Source organism: Giraffa tippelskirchi, chromosome 3 (genome assembly GCF_054371585.1).
Source record: "Giraffa tippelskirchi isolate mGirTip1 chromosome 3, T2T-mGirTip1v1.2.pri, whole genome shotgun sequence".
Taxonomy (NCBI): Eukaryota; Metazoa; Chordata; class Mammalia; order Artiodactyla; family Giraffidae; genus Giraffa; species Giraffa tippelskirchi.
In genome coordinates this window covers 38,092,744-38,115,690 of record NC_137277.1, presented here as the reverse complement: position 1 = coordinate 38,115,690, position 22,947 = coordinate 38,092,744, and the positions used below count along the sequence as shown (strand labels likewise).

Here is a 22,947-nt window from a genome sequence, read left to right as displayed (position 1 = left end):
GCTGTGTGAGTAGCAGGGCCATGGTTATTGGGTTGAGGGAGGCCTGGGGAAGTGAAACCTTGCCCAGTGCCTGGGGACTGTTGGGGCAGGTGGTTCTCACGCACCAAAAATTCTCTTGTGTGAAGCAGGCCTCTGGGAGGCCAGAGTGATAGCAGAAAGATGAAAACAAGGCTGGACCCACACTTGGTTCCCCGGCTGCCTCCAAAGCAGCATGGGGCTCGGAGGAGCCCAGGAGTGGCCAAAACAAGGGGTTGAGTCCCAGTCCCCAGAATGAATGTGATTATAGAAATTTTTACTTAGCCATTGACTTAAAATAATTTTATTTATTTATTTAGTTTTGGCTGTGCTGAGTCTTTGCTGCTCGGACTTCTCTCTAGTTGCGGTGCACGAGTTTCTCATTGCTGTGGCTTCTCTTGTGCAGCACAGACTCTAGGGCACGTGGGCTTCGGTAGTTGCAGTTCCCAGGCTCTAGAGCACAGGCTCAGTAGTTGGGCACACAGGCTTAGTTGCTCTGAGTCAAGTGGGATCTTCCTGGACCAGGGATCAAACCCATGTCTCCTGCATTGGCAGGTAGATTCTTTACCACTGAGCTACCAGGGAAGCCCACCATTGATTTTGCTTATCTGTGTTGTCTTTCTTGACAATGAATATATCTAATTCGTGTAATTAAAAGTATTAAGAGAGAAGGAAAGACATATAAGCTAGTATCTGGATATTGTGGCAATTGGGTCCAAAGTGAATATCAGAACAAAAATCTCTTATTTGACTTCTCTGTTTCTTCCTTTTTTTTCACCCGCTGGCAGGTCTTCGAGGTGTGAATGGCAGGTTTTCTTCTCCACTGTGGGGGCGTTTCTGCAGAGCCCCATTTGTGACCCTGGGTGGGAGAGTAGGCTGCCTCTGGCTGGGATGGTCCCAACTGTATAGCCATAGATGGCTGAGACCTCTGTTTCTTCATCTGTATAATGGGAACAGTGATACTGCTGGCCCTTAGCTGTCTTATAATTCAATCAAAGTGATGACAGGGCCAGAGCCTCACAGCTCAGATAAGCAGGTGCCTTGGACCCTGACTAGCTCTGAAATACTACTAGGGGCTGATGCGATATCAGCCTAGCAAGACGTTGCAGCAAGAACCTGCAACCCTCAGGGAGGTGGGGCCAAGGTCAGACCTAAGTGGGGCCTATCTCTGAAGCTCTCACAGGCACTCCATGTCTGTGTGTTCATGCCTCCGGAAGAATGTGCTTGTGTGTGCACCTGTGCCAGGCCAGGGCACATATGTCTTTGCATGTACATGCTCATGCATGTATATGTATATCTATGAATGTCTGGAGTTTGTATACAAGGAGGGGTGCTGTGCTGCACAGTTTCAGGGACTTGCATTACACCGTAGTCTAAGTGAATGGCTGCCAGTCATCCCGGGGCTTCCCAGGTGGAGCAGTGGTAAAGAATCCACCTGTCAGTTCAGGAGACTCGGGTTCGATCCCTGGGTCAGGAAGATCCCCTGGAGAAGGGAATGCAACCCGCTCCAGTATTCTTGCCTGGAGTATCCCAGGGACAGAGGAGCCTCGTGGGCCACAGTCCATGGGGTCGCAAAGAGTCAGACACGACTGAGTGACTGAGCACACCAGTCACTCTGACTATGATGTGAATGGCAGGCCTGCATATGTGCAAATGCACATGTGCCTGTGGGTGTGTCTTTATGTGTACCTCTCAGTGTACATGTGTCTGGGTGTACGAGACTGGACTTACACGGCTGTGAGTGCTGGCTCCTGTGTGTGTGTGTGTCTCTGCTTCTGGGAGTATATATCTCTGGGTGTGCCTGTTTGTATGTGCCCATGTGGATCTGCATGTCTGTGATGCGTGAGTATGTGTGTGTGGTCCAGGCATGCAGGCTTGTGCGTGAATTGGTATGTTTGTGCTTCTGGGATATGCTGGATCCTGTATGTGTGTGTGTGTGTGTGTGTGTGTCTTTGTGTGTCTGTGTGTGTGTGTGGTTGTGCGTAGATCCTCTATGTGTGTGTGTGGGAGAGAGGGACGAGAAGAGTGGGCCTGGGTGCCATGTCTGTGCTGAGCTGGTCAGCTGTGGGCCTGTCCCAAATGCAGAGGCAGCTGCCTTTGGAGGCCTGGCAGGCAACTTCCTGTTTCCTGAGCACTGTCCATCTGTCCACAGGCGTGCTGCTGGATGTACAAAAGTTTTTCCATATCAGTGACAGCAATGCTGGTTTGCTTCAGACAGGTAAGGAGGGAGTCCCCAGCCTGGGGTCATCGGCTCACGCTGGGCGGGGGTCTTTTGGCAGGTCATGTTCTCTGTGCAGCTCCAGCTGCTGGTGGGGGGCCAGCCTGAGCCCCATTGAGTCCCCTGGCACAGAGGATGGGTGGTGTTTGAGTGGGAGGGACAGTCTGTGTCAGAGAAGGAGGCAGTAGAGGCTGGGATCTGGTGCCTGAACAGCCTCTTAGGGCTTGAGGGTGAGTGCTGGGGAAAGGGGGCTTCCTTGGTGGCTCAGCAGTAAAGAATCTGCCTGCAATGCAGGAGCCACAGGAGACACGGGTTCTGTCCGCGAGCTGGGAAGATACCCTGCGCCAAGAGTCAGACACAACTGAAGCAACTTAGCATGCACACACGCTTGGGAAAGAAGTGAGGGAGCTGGGGCTTGAAAAGGCTCCCAGGCTTCAGATCCTGGCGGGGGAGTTGGTCATTCATCCTTCATGTCTGTTAAGCTCAGCTTTGTAGCTGGGGTTAGAATTTCTATCATGTGCTTTCTTCTCATGGATCTGAAAAACCTGGTCACTAGGACCCAGATAGACAGTGGACTTCCCTTGTGGTCTAGTGGTTAAGACTCTATATTTCCACTGTAGGTGCGGGTTCGATCCCTGGTCAAGGAACTAAGATCCTGCGTAGTGCAGCCAAAAATAAAAAAATAAAGGTAGATTGACAGCGACACGTACCCCACCACAGGGGCTCAGATGGGGTCTGGGCCCACTGGGGCCTACAGTCCAGCAGAGGGGAGCAGCCACACCTTCCATTTCAAGGTGGGGGCGGTTGGGGTCACGAGGTGCTAACTTTTCCCCTATGGGTTTCTGGATGGTGACACACAGATGCACACACACGCACCCACATGTCACAACACAGGATACACATGTGTGCTCTTTACAGTTTTGAGAATCCCTGTACAGATCCTCAAGCCCATATATTTCTTTCTTAAGATAGATCTGCCTGAGAACAACCATCTGGGTCTTTTTTCCCACTTCCCCTTTAATAGTCACCTGTCCACCATTTGGGGGAGGAAAATACAGCTCTCCCCATTCTGAGTTTTACTAGGTGTAAAAAACCTCCAGGGGAGACTTCCCTGGTGGTCCAGCAGCTGAGACTCTACACTCCCAGTGCAGGGGGCCCAGGTTTGGTCCCTGGTCAGGGAACTAGATTCCACATGCTGCAACTAATAGCCTGAGTACTGAAACTAAGACCTGGTGCACCCAAATAAAACAAATAGAATATTAACCCCCCACCCCCGTATCAGACAGAGAGACCCCTCATGGCTGCTGGCTTCTGCTGATGAGGCCCTGAGGGCAGGACAGAGTGTCGGTGGAAACCGATCAAGGATGTTTGCTCCAGGCCACAAACCCGGGATGGCAAGGTGCCAAGCCTTGTCTCGCTGGCCCGTGCACGTATGTGACAGTCTTCTTTTTATCTACAACTGAGAATTCAGAAGTGAGATGGTTGTCTCATGAATGGGTATCAACACATTTATTTCAATTAAAAAGAAATGAAGCTGTACAGTGGAAACCAAAGCACCATTGTAAAGCAACAAAACCCGAATAAAAATTCATTAAAAAACAAAGCCGACATTTTCATATCTTTCTCACAGACACCCAGTCTGATTTGCCCTATTGATTTGCCAAATGAGGACTGACTTTGCCCATAAGGCTCTGTGCTGCATGTTTCCCATGAACTTGGTCTGCAGACCTAAGGACTGATGACAATCTAGTTTAAAAAATACAATCACGGCTGGAAATCACATCTTTTGCAGCTAGCTAAACTTACAATAAAAAATGCCTTAGATGTCATCTGAAAACATGTAAAGGGGTACACGGTTCTACAAATGGAGGCACCGAACACAAGAGTTGGATCATTGCGTGAAGACGGCAGTCTTTCCCAATCGCTCTTCTCTCAGGCCTAAGGTGGGCAGATGGTGCTCATCTTCCAGTCATACTGTAGCCAGAGGGAGGCTTTCTAGGCTCAACACCCAGCACCTTCTAGATTAAACAGATAATAGAAGTTGAGTCGATATTTCCCTTCCCTGGTTCTTACCATGTCAAGCAGGATTATTACTTCAAGGCCCCTGATAAATGAGTTGTGTGGTGGGAGAAGTTTGTGTGTGCAAGAGAGAGGAAGAGAGAGAGGGAGAGAGAAAGAGAAAGCCTGTGAACACAGAGACGAGCATGTGAGTGTGCAGTGGGGATGTGCATGTGCATGTATGTGTTTGAGACTGGATGAAGGGGAGGGTCTTTTCTGCAGAAGTAGCCCAAACAGGTATGTGGGAAGGGCAGTGAGCTTGGAGGCCTGACAACCAGGCTTGTCCCCGGTGACTTCAGGTGAGTCTTCTTACTTTTCTGAGTCACCGCAGGGGTGCAGACTGGAGCAAACTGATGGCTCAGAGGGCTCAGTGTAGCTATAAGAATGGGGTGGGAGGTGGGGCGAAGCAGTGGTCAGACTCCCCCCCCGCCCCACTGCAATGGGACAGAGAAGCTGCTGGAGTTAGTTAATTGATTTACAATATTTAAAACAAAGACCGATGTAGCCTTTACCATGTGCCAGGTGGTGTTCTAAGGGCTTAATAACGTGCAGTCATTTAATCTTCACAACAATCCCATGAGGCAGGTATTATTATTATGCCCATTTTACAGATGACAAACCTGAGGCACAGAAAGGCAATGGAGCTTCTGAAGGCCACACAGCTTGCAAGTGAGAGAGCTGGGATTCAAATCCAGGTGGTTGCTTATAGAGTCCTTCTCTGAACCTTGTGCTCCTTAATGACTTCCACCTTGTCACAGAAATGATTTGAATCTGGAGATGCTGGGAGTGAAGGCGTGCCTGCCTTCCGCTTAGGGGCGGGCTTCTCCATTCCAGGAGATCTGCTGGTTTAAAGTGTTTATATCCTGCAGGTGGCTCAGTTGTAAAGAATCTGCCTGCCAGTGCAGGAGACGCAGGAGACTTGTGTTCGATCTCTGTGTCGGGAAGATGCCCTGGAAAAGGAAATGGCAACCCACACCTGTGTTCTTGCCTAGGAAATCCCATGGACAGAGGAGCCGGGTGGGCTGTAGTCCATGGGGTAGCAAAGAGTCTGACACAATTTAGTGACTGAGCATGCACACACACGTATTGCGAGGGATCTCTACCCTTAATCTCATAAAGTATTAGAACATTTGGGGAGATAGACGCTTTAGGTGACAAAGATATGTGTTAACAAGACACAAAACAACCTCCCCAGAGAATGATTGATACATCTGATTACATTAAAGCTAAATTCTTCTGTATGATGGTGATTGAAACTATAAATGCAATTGGCAATAATAATAGATAACATCTGTTGGGTATTTACAGAAAGCCCGTCTTTTATGTGCTGTATTTTATTTAATTTTCCCCATAAGCTTAGGGGGGAAGCACTATTATTCTTGTACTCTGATAAAAGGGGAATCAGAGAGTAAAGGATTTTTCCCAAAGTCACACAACTAGGAAGCAGTGGGGTCAGAATGTGAGCCCAGGAATTCAGTCTCAGAATTTGATTTTAAATCCTTCAAACAAATGTAAGGGACTGGAGAAATATCAACACAGAGCCAATAGAAAAAAATAGGCCGAGGATGTGAACCCAGGGGCTGATACTCAGCCTCACTGGGGAAAGGGATGATGCAGATTAAAAGGTCGGCGAGACACCATTTGTGTTTTAACCATTAAATGAACAAAAATAAATCGATTGATCTATCAAGTGACAGCAAACAATATGTAATACTTCTATACCAGCGTAAATTGATACAGCCTTTTTGGAGGCCAATTTTGGCATTTCATTTTGGCAGTAGTTATTAAATTTTTAAATGCCGTTGACATCAAAGACCATTCTCTGCGGAGTATTAGGTCAAACCACATTAAATTGCCGTTTTTGTAGGTCAAAACTGGCTTAGTTTCCGCCAATTGCTTATATGGCGTAACCCAATACGAGAGCGGGTCAGGGCAAAGTGGGAGGGGCTGGAACCTGAGTTGGAACGAATCTAGACATTCATTGGGTTCAGAAGATGTCAATCATCTGTGCTTAGTGAATGAAGACGCAGACGCTGGGCGGGGCCCCGAAAAGCCCGAGGCCCTTGGGTCGGGGGGACCGGGTGGCGGAGGGTTAGACCTTACCGCGGCCACCTGCCGGCTCTCGGAGGCAGCGGACTCACTGAGAAGGATGGAGGCGATTTTATTTGAGGAACAGAAGCAGTGAAGGTATATCTATCCACGTTTTGTAGTCAAGCAAAAACGTGGCAATTTCTTTGTCTTCGCAGAATAGTAAACGCATTCATTAATCCAGTCACCAATTCATAAGTGTTAGGTACTTTGGAAAAACGGTATAAATACAACTGCAGCGTCAGGGGAATGTTTTACTTAGGAAAACCAAGTCTCTTCCAGCCTCCAGGGGCCGCTGGTTTATAATCAGTGTGCTCATTCTTAACCGTGCTCATCTGCTCAAAGCAGGCATCTGGCCCACACCCCGCCCACCTGGCCTTCCACCCGCTACCTCCAGCAGGGGCCTGGGAGCAAAATTTCACCAGGCCCAAAGTCAGGCTCACAGGGGTGTGAGTTCTCCTAAAGACAGGGTCCTGGCAGCTCTGTGCCAGACTCTGTGCTCACTTCTGTCTCACCTTTACACAGCCTGGGAGAGGGGAATGTAGACTTCTCCACTGTTGGACTGGTGCTCAGAGAGCACTCCTTAGTCACCCAAGTCTGCACGGTGAGCAAGCTACGGAGCTGAGATTTGAGCCTGGGCCCAGTCCCCCCGCCCTTTCCTCCCACTCCCCCTGACTCTGGGCCATGGTGGGGATTGGGGGATTCAACTTACATTTTTCTCTCGCTGGTTTCTACTCACTTTTAAGCAAGCTGAGTCAGTTCCCTTTTCTGGGCCTACTGGACCCTTCTCCGCACCCCCCTTCCCCTGCCACCACCCCGTCTTTGTTGGGGGAGTGAGCTGCATGCCGCCCCTTGTGTGTCTCCTCCAGTCTTCATCAGCTTCCTGCTGCTGTCCGCACCCGTGTTTGGCTACCTGGGCGACCGACACAGCCGCAAGGCCACGCTGAGCTTCGGTATCCTGCTCTGGTCCGGAGCCGGCCTCTCCAGCTCCTTCATCTCCCCCCGGGTAGGTGCCCTCACTCTTTCCCAGGCCCCCTGGGGGGCCCTCCCCCATCTTCTTCCTCTGTGATCCAGCTCCAGCAGAGCTGTTTCTGCTCTGTTCCGGGCTCCAGGCTGGCTGGGGGGGGACTGCCTTCCAAGGGCTGAGAGAGGGGTCTTCTCAACAGGTCGTTGGACTTTCTGAACAGGTACCTTCCTCTTTGGCGTCTTCTGCCGGACTGAGCTGGGGCCGGGGTGGGGGTGAGAGTAACTGCTACTGTCTTCAGGAAGTGGCCTGGTGAGCAAAGGCCAGTTTGCTAACCAGGATGCCCAGGGAAAGGGCTCCTCAGGGCAGTGGCTATGGGCGCCAGCAGGGGGCGCCTGTGGGATTTCGGGGAATAGCGAAGCGTCTGGAGCCCTGGTTTGCAGAGATCCTCTGGAGAATGGAGCGGCAACCCACTCCAGTATTCTTGCCTGGAGAATCCCATGGACAGAGGAGCCTGGTGGGCTACAGTCTATGGGGTTGCAAAGAGTTGGACACGACTGAGCGACTAACACTTTCACTTTTCACTTAGAGCCCTGATCCCTCTCCTCCGTGTCACAAGATGCCCTTGGTCCCTCTGACAGATCTTTAAGTCCCCCTTGCCCCAAGGGTGATTTCTGGAACTGACTGTGGTCTTGTGCCCATTTTCCCAGTACTCCTGGCTCTTCTTCTTGTCCCGGGGGCTGGTGGGAACTGGCACAGCCAGTTACTCCACCATCGCACCCACTGTCCTGGGAGACCTCTTCGTGAGGGACCAGCGGACCCGTGTGCTGGCCATATTCTACATCTTTATCCCTGTTGGAAGGTTGGTATTACCCTGTATCCACTTCCCTGGATGGTAAACTGAGGCCCAAAGCGGTCAGAACAGGGGCTGGGCTGGGTGCAGGGGACATCGAGCAGAAGGGGTTGCATTTGAAACCCAACTCTACCCTTTCTCTCTGTGTCACTTTAATCTCTCTGAGCCTCAGTTTTCTCATCTGTGAGTGGGGCCAATAGCACCTACCTGTAGGCTATGGTGGGTGTTAGAGATACGTAATGGAGATGCTCCCTACATGCTAATATACTCTGGGAGGAGGGAGAAAGAGCAGCTCAGCAGTGTGGGCTACACAGGGAGGGGCTGACTCTGGGAGGTGAGGCAGGGAACTGTTAGGGTTGGGCCACACACCCCACAATGGGATAGGACAGAGTGGGCTTTGCAGTCAGGCCCCTGAACTCTGACTCAGGTTTCCTGAAATCACCTGACTTGGGCAGGACTGAGACTTGGAGAGGCGGGGTGAGTGGTCCTTATATAGGGAGACAGTGGATGGGTGGGATGGGCCTGGAGCCAGAGGTCACTGATGACTTACCAAGGGCAGTGGACATCTGGGCCTCACGTGGCTCACTTTTCCCAGTGAGAAGGCTGTGAGCTGCTGAGAGCTGGCTCCCTGTGGTAGGGGCACCCTGGCTCAGGCTGGCCTTGGGGTCTTGGGGCCGCCTGCCTCCCCTCACGGCCCATTTCCCCCACCTCTCTGTCGCAGTGGTCTGGGCTATGTGCTGGGGTCGGCTGTGACAGAGCTGACTGGGAACTGGCGTTGGGCCCTCCGAGTGAGTCCAGCTTCCTTTTCTTCCCTCTGCTTTCCCCCCTGGGCCAGCGGGGACTTTCCAGTCTCCAGTGGCCTTAGCCCCTTGGCACAGTGTCTGGCGCCATGGCGGGTGTTCAGACGTCGGCAGCTTCAGGGCTGCGTATGGACCATGGCCTCTGGAAGTTGTGCCCCTGGTTCACATCCCAGCTGTTCAGTTTGCTAGCTGTGTGATCTCAAGGAAGTCACTTCCCTCTTCGGGACCTCACTTTACCTATCGATAGAGTGGGGGAGTAAACCTACCTTATGGAATCTTAAGGATCAGTGAGACAAGGGAGGGGAAGACGCTTGGCCAGGGCTGGCGTGGCAGATGGAGGTGTGGGCCAGGAAAAGAAACACTTACTGGGGCAGCAAGTACTCAACAGTCAGGGTAGGGGTAGTCAAGCCTCCAGTTCTCAACCGTGTCTCACTGATTCCAATAGAGTAGTGTCTGTACAGGACAGTTATTAAGTCAAATCCCAAGGGGACCATGCTCCCCAGAGAGCCTGTCCTCTCAGGGGTGAGGGGGTGAGAAGCAGTGGTATGTCAAGCTCTGTGTATAACCAGCTCCCCTGATATGAGCCCATTTCCCCTATCCCCCGGGGCACAGAGCAACCCAAGAACTTGGTCCACAAAGTTCAGTCACTGCTGGGATCTCCTGGCTTACAGGAATGTGTGGCCCTGAGCTTCCTGGGCCCTCCTGTCCCCAGATCATGCCCTGCCTGGAAGCTGTGGCCTTGATCCTGCTTATCATGCTGGTTCCAGACCCACCCCGAGGAGCTGCTGAGAAACAGGGGGTTGCAACCATGGGGGACCCACGGAGCAGCTGGTGTGAGGACGTCAGATACTTGTGGAGAAAGTGAGTGTCTCTGCTCCTCCCTGCGTGTCACTGAAAACCCCTCTGCCTGCCCCAGCATCACTGCCCTCCCTCCCTCCGCCTCCAGGGAGCCCTCCCTGACTGCCCCAGCAGTGTTCACAGCCCTCTTCTTCCCTGAGTTCCCTGTCACCAGCTGAGATGTTGCTCCCCCACTCAGAGGCCTCCCTCTGCCTGCTATGAGACAGAATTTGGGCTGGGAGGGAGGGAGCTCCGGCCTTGGCTCTGCCACTGCCTTATCCCTGAGTGACCTGAGACTTGGAGCCTCGCTCCCCTCATTTATTCAGCGGACATGGTTCTGTAGCTTTGCCGGCTTCTCAGGTTGCTGGGAAGATGCCAGAGTGTATATTGCTCACCTCTCCGAGCCTCATGGGAGAGCATCCCTCCTCTGTTCCAGGCATGGCTGGGGAGGTAGGTTGGGGTCACCTACCCAGGTCTCATAATTTACCAAAATGTGGGGCATGGACCGGACGCCACTTCTTTGTTACAGAGCCATGAGCTGAGTGGAGGGCAGGGGAGAGGGACAGATTGCTGGAGAATGTGATGTTGGATTTGGGTGGCTCTGGTGGGGGAGACTTGGTCCTCAGAGAGGAGGGAGGAAGGCAGAGTGGCAGCGAAGGTGTAGAGGTGGAAGGGCAGGCTACTGAGGGGGTGTCACTGGGGGATCTGGGGCCATCTGAGTGCCAGGGTGACCTGAGTGCCCAGGAGATGGAGGAGGGGAGTGGACAGGCCCCGACAGCCCCAGCCCTCTCCCTGCTCCATCCAGAGCACTTTCCCTTGTTGTTCAGTCACTCAGTCATGTCTGACTCTGACCCCATGGCCTGCAGGACGTCAGGCTGCCCTGTCCTTCACTGTCTCCCTGGAGCTTGCTCAAACTCATGTCCATTGAGCCGGTGATGCCATCCAACCATCTTGTCCTCTGTCTCATCCACTTTTTCTTTCAGCTGGAGTTTTGTGTGGTCAACACTTGGGGTGACAGCTATGGCCTTTGTGACTGGAGCTCTGGGCTTCTGGGCTCCCAAGTTTCTGTTCGAGGCCCGTGTGGTGCACGGGCTGCTCCTTCCCTGCTTTCGGGAGCCGTGCAACAGCCAGGACAGGTGAGGGACGTCTCAGCTCTTTTTTTGGCCACACAGCACAGCATGCAGGACCTTAGTTTCCTGACCAGGGATTGAACTTGTGCCCCCAGCAATGGAAGTATGGAGTCTCAACCATGGGACTGCCAGGGAAGTCCCCAACATCTGGGCTCTTGATGGGGAAGTTCTTGGGGTTCTGAGTCCCAAGACTCAGTCTCTGGGCGGACACCAGGACTCGGGGGCCCACTGGCCTGGTTCTAGCTCAGACAGAGCTCTTGCTGCTCTGAGTGGCCACAGGCTGCTCCCTTGTCCTCTCCGGGCCCCAGTCCCTGTCTTCTCACTCTTGGGCCACTGTGAGGGTCCAGAAGGCACTTGGGGGTGAGTGAGGCTTCTGTGGGACCTAGGGAATGGTGGGATTTCTAGGCAGCCTTGCTTCAGAGGGACCTGTAGCATGAGGTTTTCCCATTTTACAGATGGCAAACTGAGGCACCAAAGGAGACTGTGATTTTTTTTTTTTTTGGCTGCACTGTATGGCATGTGGGAATTTAGTTCCCCAACCAGGGAATTGAACCCGTGCCCCTGCAGTGAAAGCACAGAATCTTAACCACTGGACTGCCTGGGAAGTCCCAGGATATTATGATGTTTATCCTGGCTCTACAGCCTGATTCTTATCTCCCCAGAGGCAAAGACTGAGTCCTAAAAGTCCCCCAGCAGCTTGAAAAAGTGGAAAAATAAACCAAGACTCCATCCCACTTCAGGCATTCACTGGCTGTGCATTCCTGGGCCAGTGATTTCCCCTTTCTCTGCTTCAGCCTCTTCCTCTAACTTGGCTCCTTCCCAGAACCTGGGTGAGAAACTGACATGGGAGTTAGTGTTCGGGTCCTAAGGCTGATGGACCGAATGACCACATGCTCAGTAGCTTCGAGCAACAGAAATGTTTCCCATAGTTCTGGAGGCCAAAAGTCCAGAATAGTTTCACTGGGTCAAAACCAAGTTCAGCGGGGCCACACTCCCGTTAGAGGCCCTCGGAAAGCCTCCTCCGGTGCCGCTTCTGGCTTCTGGTGCCTGCGGGCAGCCTCTGGTTGAGGCTGCATCACTGCATCCACGGTCACATTGCCTTGTCCTCTTGAGCCTCAGATCTCCCTCTGCTTCCCTCTTATAAGGACATTTGTAGCTGCACTGAAGACCCACCTAAAAAGTGGAGGAAAATTTCTCTAGCTCAAGAACATTAATATAGTCACGTCCACAAAGGTTATTTTGCCCATACAAGGGAACAGTCACAGGTTCCAGAAGTTAGGACAGAGATGTCTTGGGTGGGGGGCATTGTTTAGCCTACCCCAGGGTGGGTAGAAAGTCCTGGTTCTACAAAGATCTTAGCTGGTTTTTTTCTTTCCCTTAAATATTTATTTATTTGGCTGTGCTGAGTCTTAGTCGTGGCGTGAGGGATCTAGTTCCCTGACCAGGGGTTGAACTCGAGCCTCCTGTATTGGGAGCATGGCGTCTTAGCCACCGACCACTGGGGAAGTCCCTAGAACTTACCTGTTCATACACCCTCCTTGGTTAGGCTAAGCCCTCGGGTGAGGGTTGGATGGGAGCAGGAAGCCGCAGTACACAGGATTCTAGCTCAGCCAGAGGGAGAACTTCCAACATCCAGAGCCCAGACGGAAGGGGCAGCAAGGGGCTACTGAGTTTCACACCCCTGGGGTCATGTAAGTAGGCGTTGGATAGCTGCTTGCCTGGGCCACTATGTAGAGGATCAGCGCAGAACCTGCAGGCCTTAAGGACCCTCTTGGCTCTGAGAGTCTGATTCTGGGAAGGTGATGTGGGGGTGAGGACGCTTCGTGGTAGGTGTGTCCTCTGTCCACCCATCTGGTCAGGGGCTCTGAGGGCCCCCCAATCTAAACCAGTTGTCCAAATAATCAATCTTGAGTCTTAGAAAGGTCTTGAGAACCTGCCAAGTTCGGCTCAGACCGGGACTCAGAGGCAGATAGCATTCATCTGGATTCGGGGTCACTTGACCAGGCTGAGCTGGAGCCTGGTACAGCTTGGAAGCCTAGGAAGGTTTGGTTAAGCACCCTTAAGCTGCCTAAGGACACGCATGCTTTGTTCAGTAGGAAGAGAGCCAGGAGACCCTGGTTTTGCTAGTGTGGGTCTGTGTGGCCTCAGGCAGGTCCATGTCTTCTCTGGACTTTACACAATCTCCTCTAAATCAAGGGGGTGGAGCAGGGAAATAAACCCATTAGTTCTCAGCCTGTGGAATGGACATGTCACAGAAATTGTTTAGAGGAGAGATTTTTTTTTTTTTGGTGACATTCAATTTGTCAGTAACCATGGTCTTGCATCTGTCATGTTCTTACGCCTTGGTGGGAGCCATGGAGGTAATGGCAGGCACCTGGCACTTTTGGAAAGGTTTGGCTCTGGAAGAGGATCCTGGCCAGGTGGAGAATGGTTGGTGGGGGGTAGTGGTGCTCCAGGCAGAAGGAAGAGTGTGGGCCAAGACAGGGAAGTCGGAAAGTGTAGGGTAAGTTTAGAGAATTCTCAATCATTCCTGCAGAGTAAGAGAGGGAGAAAAGAAGGGAGGTTACACAGGTCAGTAGGGGCCAGTGCTGCAGTGCAGCGGGAAGTTTGCTTTGAGGACAACAGGAAGCCAGTTAAGGGCTGGAAAAGTCTTAGTTACATTTGTTGTTTTCAAGAGTTCACGCTAGTCAGTTTCAACATCCCTTTGGGCTTCTTTAAAAGGAGGCTTGGGTCCATCCATTGGGCTAGGATGGACCAGGAGGATGAAGATGTATATTCAGATCCTGGTTCTGTCACTTACTACCTGGGTAATCTTGGCCTTGACCTTTCTTAACCTCATCTTCCTCACCTGTCCACTTGGGAATTCTGGGAGAGATCAGTGAGCCATTTGCTTAACATATATTGCTTGTTCCAGGCTCTATGCTCCCAGCCTAGAGTCAAGAAAGTAAACCAAGCCTGCTTCTGTTCTCCAGGAATTCACAGCCTAGTGAGTGATCTTGATGATAGAGACACAGAAGGTGCTATGGTAACTGAAAGGGTGAATGAATCAGCAAAGGGACAGGGGAAAGCGTCCCCAAAGAGGATACATTTGTGATGGGTCTTGAAGGACGTATAGGAGTTTGGTAAATAGAAAAATCAGTGAAGGGTGTTCTAGATGAAGGAATAAAGGTATGAAGTGGGGACAGCAACAAGTCTAGGGGTTGAGGAGGATGGAATTGGGGTTTGGGGTTGAGGTCACCAAGGGTCAGATCAGGAAGGGCCATGTACACCACAATGAACTGGAATCAGATCTGGTGGGTGTTTAAGAGCTGGTGGAGAATTTTAGGCAGGAGCTGGGCAGGTACATGGTCAGATTGGTGTCCTAGAAAGCATCCTCTGGGGACCTGTATGGAGGTTGTCTTGGAATGATGTTTCTACAGGAAGAAGCTGCAAGAGGGACCAAGTGGAGTGGAAGTGGGTCCAGGAGTAGATGGGAAAGGTAGTGAAGTTAAGAGGGGCTACTTGAGGGACGTTCAGAGACAGAGAGTGAAGGATGGACTCAAGGAAGTGTAAAATTCCCAGGTGAGCACCAGTGTTATCATCGGAGCTCTGTAAGTAAATGTTCACTTACCTCCATCCCGTTAGTATTTGGGGCTGGAAGGTAAGAAGTTTGGGGCTAGAGTGGGACTGTAGAATTAAGATTTCTGAGTGGGGCAGTTTTCAGTGGTGAGGCAGTGCAGGGGGTTGCTGGCGGTGAGGCAGGCTGGGAGCTGGGGTGCTGGAAAGATCACCCACACGGCCATTGGAGTCCCAAGGATGAGGCAGAAAAGGGGATGGGAAGGGTAGGGGAGTACATGGATCCCTGAGCAGGGTCCCAAGGACCCAGGAGCACTGGTTAAGAGGGAGGGAAAGAGGCTCACAGCCACATGCCCTGCAGGTACCAGATCATGTGGCTCAGCTGTAAAGAATCTGCCTGCAATGCAGGAGACTCAGGAGACATGGGTTCAATCCCTGGGTTGGGAAGATCCTCTGGAGGAGGGCATGGCAACCCACTCCAGTATGCTTTTTTTTTTTTTTTTTAATATTTATTTGGCTGTACTGGGTCTTAGTTGTGATATGTGGGATCTAGTTCCTTGATCGGGGATTGAGCCTGGGGACCCTGCATTGGGAGCACAGAGTCTTGGCCACTGGACCATCAGGGAAGTCCCCCACTCCAGTATTCTTGCCTGGGGAAATCCATGGACAGAGGAGCCTGGCAGGCTACAGTCCATGGGGTCATAAAGAGTCGGACATGACTGAACACACGCACACGCACACCAGGTCATGCACTGGAGGGCAGGTGCCTAGACCCCTATCCTGATCCCACTGCTGACCAAGCCCTCTCTGCTCTTTTCCATCAGCCTGATTTTCGGGGCACTGACTGTTGTGACTGGCATTATTGGGGTCATCCTGGGAGCAGAGACTTCAAGGAGGTACAAGAAAGTCAACCCTCAGGCTGAGCCCCTCATCTGTGCTGCCAGCTTGCTTGCTGCAGCCCCCTGCCTCTACCTGGCTCTCATCCTGGCCCCGACCACCCTCCTGGCCTCCTATGTAAGTGAGGGCCCTTTCAGAGGTGGCAATGGGCTGCGGTGAGTTGGGAACTCCTGTTTTGCATAGGCTGACAGTGTGCCAGGTCTTCCCAAATGTTATATTTATCACTCCTTCCAGGTGAAGCTCTGATATTCCCATTTTACAGATGAATAAACTAAGGCTTACCAAGAGCCTCAGCTAGGAAGGAGTAGAACTAGGATTTGAGCCTAAGCTTTTCTGACTCTCAAGTGTGTCCTTTGAGCTCTTGGTTAATGCTTTTTTTTTTTTTTTTTTAATTATTTCACTGTACTGGGTTTTCATTGCAGCACATGGGATCTCAGTTTTGGCATATAGGATCTAGATTTCACTGCACTGGGTTTTCATTGCAGCACATGGGATCTCAGTTTTGGCTTGTAGGATCTAGTGTCCTGACCAAGGATTGAACCCCGGCCCCCTGCAGTGGGAGCATGGAATCTCAGCCACTGGACCACCAGGGAAGTCCCTCCTGGTTAATGCTTTGATTGGAGATAATGGGACCTCATTTCTTCTAAAAATGATTCTTCTACTGTATTATTCTAGTCTAAAAGTATGCAGGGAAAGTCTCAGTCATTTATCCTCTTCTCTATTTAAAATTAAGTGTAGAATATTTGCCTAGAGGAGTGTCATAAGCTAGACCAAAGTGGGAAGATATAACTAACGCCCTGTACTATCCTTGGTAGGTGGCACCTCCTTTAAGGTATGAGTGTTTCTCACCAGCGTCCTCAGCCTTGGTTGGGTTTCCGCTCAAATTCCTGGGAAATAGACAAGTTCTGTTAGCATTCTCTCCCGCACGTGCTCTTATTTGGTCCATATCATGCCCTTGTCCCTGGAAAAGGAAATGGCAACCCACTCCAGTGTTCTTGCCTGGAGAATCCCATGGACAGAGGAGCCTGGCAGGCTACAGTCCATGGGGTCGCAAGAGTCAGACACGACTTAGCAACTAACCCACCACCACCATATGCCCTTGTCGGAAAACGTTTTTCTCATCCCCACTCAACAGATGGGAAAACTGAGGCCCAGAGAGAGCAGCACCAAGAATGAGACAGATAAGCCTCTAACTCCGCCCCCGCAGGCTCCAAAGTCTATGTCCTTCATGCCGCATTGACCCTTGTCACCCCCGTGGGAGAGAAACAGAGGCTGGCATACACCAGGGCAGCCTAATAAATGCCTTAGTGCTTATTGGCCGAGAGTGTGACTGGGATCATCATCTGCAGCTGGTGGGGACTGAATGAGCCTGACCTTGCAGGGAGGCGACGGCCCCGGGCAGATGGAGGCCCTGTTGAAGGCCTGTCTCTGCATTGGCTGGGCCCGCGGAGCCCCTGCCAGCTCTGCTTCTGCCACTGTCTTGCTTGGCTCTGGGAAGTGGCTCCTTGGCTGTGTTGTGGGGGCACAGCTGTCCCCCTTCCGTAGCCTGGCACATCTCCAGAGCTGGATGGCTCATCTAGAAATGACACTGCATCTTGGCTGACAAAGCCAGCTGGAGAATCTCTTCTTTGGGCCTGCCCTGGGGCGTGAGGGGCTGAGGGGCAGGAAGGTGGGCCGATCTGGGACGCGTCCACCCTCCTGTGCTGGGAATCTGCTCGTCCCTGCGGCTCCTGCAGGGGCCGGACGGGATCCCCAGAACTCAGCCTTCCAGAAGTGGTGTGGTTGCCTCTGGACGCCCTAACCATATCCCCCCTGCCACCTCCATGGCTCTGTGCTTCTGAGGTCCCGAGATTCAGGCTCCAGCTCCCCTCAACCTCCCCACGCCCCACCCCTGCCCACTAACACCATTCATAAACCCTTAACACCTCCAAACTGCCCCTCTTCTCTTTTTTCTTTTTGTAAATTTATCTCCTTAATGGACTTAAAAAAATAATTTCTATTTATCTATTTATTTGTGACTGTGCTGGGTCTTCGTGGATGTATGGGCTTTTCTCTAGTTGTGGTGAGCGGGGGTTACTCTCTAGTTGCGGTGCGGGGGCTTCTCATCACGGAGGCTTCTCTTGGTGTGGAGCGCGGGCTCAGTAGTTGTGGCCTGTGGGCTGAGTTGCTCTGCGGCACATGGAATCTTCCTGGATCAGGGATTGAATCTGTGTGTCTCCTGCACTGGCAGGTGGAATCTTTACCACTGAGCCACCGGGGCAGCCTCCGCCCCTGTTCTCTTGGTCCAGTGCATCCCGTCTTGGCTCACACCTTGCTGTCTTTCTCTGGGACTGTCTCAAGAGCCAGCTTCCTGGTCTCCTTGTCTTCCTGCTCCCCCACCACGACCTGTTCTTCTCGCACTGCCAGAGTGACACCGCGGACCTTTCCTGCTCAGAAGCCTTGCGTGGCTCCTTGGTGCCTCCGGAAAACTAAGTCTGACTCCTCATCCTGGCATCCCAGGCCCCTCATGGATGGCGCTGATATCCTTAGTAGCCTTATTCCTATGTGGTCCTGCTATGCAGTTCCCTGCCTGGTTCCCAGGACTTGCCCCCTGCTCCCTACATCTGGGCTCTCCATCTGCTCTCTCTACTCCCTCCCCTTCTCTGTGTGCCTGAATCATTCTGGGCCCTCACGGATTGGCTGGAGCACCATCTCTCCATCCTCCCCGCTCTTCAGCACTGTCTTCCTTGGGTCCTGGTTACATATGCTCTGATCGCCCCTCCCAGCTGGGCCCAGGTTGGTTCTGATCTTTCTCAGCCCTCCTAGCTCAAAGCATGGTGTCAGGCAGGTAGGGGTGGGGTGGGGGTGATCATTGCTCACTGTGTGAATGGTTGAGTGGCCAGCTATTGTTGTTCATTCATTTTTTTAAACAAGTATTTATTGAGTGCCTATAAAGGGGCATGCTGGTTTAAATGCTGTGGATATACCAGTGAATAAAACAGCCAAAAATAGCTCTGTTCTTAAGGAGTTCACATTCTAGTTGGCAGAGATAGGTAATAGGCAAGATATATAAGTAAAATTCACAGCATGGTAAATTATGGGATATTTAGGGGAACAGTGTGCCAGGCAGAGGGAACGGTAACTGTAAGTGCCCTGAGGCAGGAGTGTATCTGGTAGGTTTCAGTTCAGTTCAGTCACTCAGTCTTGTCCAACTCTCTGTGACCCCATGAACCGCAGCACGCCAGGCCTCCCTGTCCATCACCAACTCCCGGAGTCCACCCAAACCCATGTCCATCGAGTCAGCGATGCCATCCAACTATCCCATCCTCTGTCGTCCCCTTCTCCTCCTGCCCTCAATCTTTCCCAGCATCAGGGTCTTTTCCAATGAGTCAGCTCTTCACATGAGGTAGCCAAAGTATTGGAGTTTCAGCTTCAACATCAGTCCTTCTAGTGAACACCCAGGACTGATCTCCTTTAGGATGGATTGATTGGATCTCCTTGCAGTCCAAGGGACTCTCAAGAGTCTTCTCCAACACCAGAGCTCAAAAGCATCAATTCTTCGGTGCTCAGCTTTCTTCACCGTCCAACTATCACATCCATACATGACCACTGGAAAAACCATAGCCTTGACTAGACGGACCTTTGTTGACAAAGTGATGTCTCTGCTTTTTAATATGCTGTCTAGGTTGGTCATAACTTTCCTTCCAAGGAGTAAGTGTCTTTTAATTTCATGGCTGCAATCACCATCTGCAGTGATTTTGGAGCCCAGAAAAATAAAGTCAGCCACTGTTTCCACTGTTTACCCATCTTTAGGGACCAATAAAAAGGGTACTGTGGCTAGTGTGGAGTGAAGAAAGGAGAAGAGGACAGAGAGGAGATGGGAACAGGGTTTGTTGGGCCATGTGGGCATTGGGTCGAGCTGGCTTTTACTGAGAGTGAGTTGAAGTTTGTGTTAAGGAGTAGGTGGTCTGGCTTATGTTTTATTGCATCTATTGAGATGATCATGTCATATGTCCTTTATTTTATTAGTATGGTATATTACATTGATTGTATGTTTAACCAACCTTGCATTCCTGGGAAAAATCCTCTCTTGGTTATGGTGTAAAATCATATTTATACGTTGCTGAATTTGGCTTGCTAGTATTTTGTTGAGGATTTTTGCATCTCTATTCAAAAGAAATATTGGTCTGTAGTTTTCTTGTGATGTCTTTGTTTGGTCTCATAGAATGAGTTGACAAGTGTTTCTTCCTCTTCTGTTTTTTGGAAGGGTTTGTGAAGGATTTGTGTTAATTCATCTTTAGACATTTGTTCAGATTCCCCAGTGAAGCCATCTGGTTCTGGGCTTTTGTTTGTGGCAAGTTTTTTTTGATTACTGACTCAATATTTACTTGTCATTGGTCAATTAAGGCTTTTTATTTCTTTTTAAGCCAGTCTTGGTAGTTTGCATCTTTCTAGGAATTTCATTCATCGTATTCCCTTATAATCTTTTTTAATTTCTGTAAGGTCAGTAGTAAGGTCATTTGTGATCTTAGTAACTTGAGTCTTCTTTCCTTTTTTCTTGGTCAGTGTAACTAAAGGTTGGTCAGTTTTGTGGCCAATAGTGGTTGTATTGATTTTCTCTATTGTTCTTCTGTCATTGACTTCTGTCAGTGAAATCACTGTGACTTCTGTGCTGAGAATGGACTTCCCATGAGGGTGGAGAGTGCAGGAGCAGAAGCGTCAGGGGTGGTCAGAAACAGTTGGATTATAGATACACTTCGAAGGTAGAGCCGTCGTAATTTCCTGATGGATTCAGTGTGGGGTGTGAGACAAAGAAGACTCAAAGGTGGGTTCTAGGATATTAGCCTGTGTAGCTGGAAGGAGGAAGAGACCATAAACTGAGATGGGAAAGTAGGCAGGAACAATGGAATCCAGGGGGGAGATGAGCAGCTTGGTTTGGTACCTTCTGAGTTTGTGGCAGGAGGTTGACATCCAAAAAGAGGTGTTAGTGGAGTTGGATACCCAGGTCTGAAGTCCCGGGATGTGACATCACCCCTGAAACTTCAGAGGGTGGGAACTGGCTGCAGTTCACCGTGAAGGATTGTTAGTAGGTTTTGGAGACCTAAGTGGGTCAGTATCAGAAAGGGTGGCCAAAGGGGGCTGAGGAATTGGCTTCTGTTCAAATTAGCTTCAAAATAGGAAGTCACTTGAGTGTCTTCCATCCACCCATCCATCCGTCTATTGATCTATTCATCCATCCATCCACCCCCCGCATCCATCCTTCACCTTCTCAGATTGAAGCAACCACAGTTCTTCCTGTACTTTCTCTGCCAGTCCTGGGGAAATTGATAGGCTCCAGGGGAAATTGATGGGGCTTGGGCTTCCTGGGAAGGCCCACAGGAATGTGGGCGTGTATGCTAGTGTGTGCATGCGTCTAAGTGTGACTATATGCAGGTCTGTGAATATGAATGCAGATATATATACTTTTGTGTGTGTCCATTTCTGTGTACCTGTACAGTCATGCTCTGTGTATATTGCATGTACATGTATATTCACTGTATATATGAACAGTGTGTATGAGTATGTCTATGGGTGCTGTTTTGCATACATGTCTGTGTGTGAGTGTGCACATTCATGTGTATCCAGGCAAGCAGATAATTGTGTGGGATGTGTGTACACATGTGTCTGCAGCTGCATATAGCTTTTCTCCCACTGCTTTTGTGGCTGCATTGCGTTGGAAGGAAGGGTTTGGGGAAGCATCGTGGGCGTGCCTGTCCCCAGTTTGCTGAAACAGGGCCAAGTCGTGCTGTATGTTTCATGGTGATGAGGTTTCCTGAGCATCTAAAGTCTGGTCTGGGGCCTTCTGTGGGGGATCCTGTGCCCTGGGGCCCACATGCGGGAGCAGAGGGTTCCTTCTCTTCCCTCTTTCCAGTACCCTTGGCAGGGAAACTTGACTTCTCGGCTGTTAATTGGGATCCAGACGCGCACAGCAGGTCTTGGCTCACACCCTCTTCCTTGGCCTTCTTCCCAGAGCTGCTGCCCTTCAGAGGAGAAGGGGTTTGTATTCAGTGGAGGGACTGAGCTAAAGGTAGGAACTCCATCATCGCTGGCCTGGTAGCTGGAGGAGATGGTTGAACACTGGCAGTACCCCCTTAGGTGGGCTTTGTGGTCCAGAGGGAGGAGCTGGAATTGGGGGATGGCAACAAGCATTCATTGAGGCATCTGAAAGACCTGAACCTCTTCCTGCTTTTTCACTACCTAGCTGTGTGAGTTAGGGCAAGATCTTGACCTTGCTGAGCCTCAATTTTCTCAGCTATAAAATGGGAGTGCTAGTACTTTCCCCTTGGTTTAACTGAAGAGCTAAATGAACTTTGGGGCTAGTTCTAGTTACTATAGATATATAATGGAATTTAGTGGTTTAAAAAAACAAGAACACTTATTTTGCTCATGAATTTGCAGTTTGAACAAGGTTGGAGGTGAGGGTAACATATCTGTTTTCTACTTGGGGTTAACTAAGCAGAATGGGGGTGTCAAAGGCTGAGAGCTGATGGTTGATGCTATTGGCTTAGATGTTAGCTGGAGCTACTGGCTAGAGCAGCTGCCCATGACCTCCCCATGTGGCTGGGGCTTGCTTACAACATGGTGGCTGGCTTCCAAGGACTAGAGTTTTGAGAGAGCCAGGTGAAGCTGTATAGTCTTTGATCACATACCCTTGAAAGTTACAGAGCGTCACTTTCATTGCATTCTGTTCTTCATTGAAGCCACAACTTCTTGCTCAGATTCAAAGGGAGAAAGAATGGATTTACTCTTTTTGGTGGAGACTAGCAGTGATCTGAAAGAGCATGTGGAAATATTGCAGTGGCTGTTTTGGGAAAATAGTCTGCTCTGTGGCCCAAAGGCTCATCCTTCACTGAGCCCTGGGTCCTGTTGCTATCCAACATTATGGTGAGGTATATCTGGGCACACACAGCCATGAAGCCCCACAAGTGTACCCCTGTCCCCACCCAAGTTGTCTCTGGTTCTGTGCTGCTCTTCTCATCTCACAGGTGAGAAACCTGGGAGTGGGGGGTCTTTACCGTCAAACCCTGCTGGGTTTCACGGGCTGAGGGAGCAGAGCTGGGACGTGGTGAGGTGGCTGCAAGGCAGGTCCTAGCCAGGATGAGCAGAAATGATGCTCACTCACTTATCTAGTGTTTCCCAAGCACATCTTGTGTGCCAGGCACTGTTCTAGGCTCTGAGGGTGCATCATTGAACAAAACAGGCAAAAATATGTATGCAACAAAATAGATGTAAAATAGGGGGTTCCATGGTGGTCCAGTGGTTAAGACTCAATGTTTCCAATGCAGGGGGCGTGAGTTCAATTCCTGGTTGGGGAACTAAGATCTCACATGCTGTGCATGCGGCCAAAAAAAAAAAAAAAAAAAAAGATGTAAAATGAATGATGAGTTAGATGGGGCTGAGTTCTGTGGAAAAGAACAGAGTACAGAGATGGAGAGTGGCCAAGAAGAGGGACTGGCTTTGCCAGGAGATCAGGGAGGCCTCACTGAGATGGTGATGCTTCAGTGGGAACCTGA

General features: G+C 50.7%; 1 protein-coding gene across 4 annotated transcripts in view; it reads left to right on the top strand.

Moving 5' to 3' along the window:
* The window catches only part of SPNS3 (SPNS lysolipid transporter 3, sphingosine-1-phosphate (putative)), a 43,330-nt gene that overhangs the window by 1,834 nt on the left and 18,549 nt on the right, over positions 1-22,947 (top strand). Inside the window, exons 2-8 of one of the 4 annotated variants that reach the window (XM_081579904.1) lie at positions 2,168-2,233; positions 7,249-7,385; positions 8,054-8,205; positions 8,918-8,984; positions 9,709-9,857; positions 10,817-10,969; positions 15,343-15,532. In XM_081579904.1, the coding sequence (XP_081436030.1) occupies positions 2,168-2,233; positions 7,249-7,385; positions 8,054-8,205; positions 8,918-8,984; positions 9,709-9,857; positions 10,817-10,969; positions 15,343-15,532 (914 nt within the window). The remainder of the gene's footprint in view (positions 1-2,167; positions 2,234-7,248; positions 7,386-8,053; positions 8,206-8,917; positions 8,985-9,708; positions 9,858-10,816; positions 10,970-15,342; positions 15,533-22,947) is intronic. The other 3 variants (XR_014079502.1, XM_081579905.1, XR_014079503.1) reach the window with 3 other exon arrangements.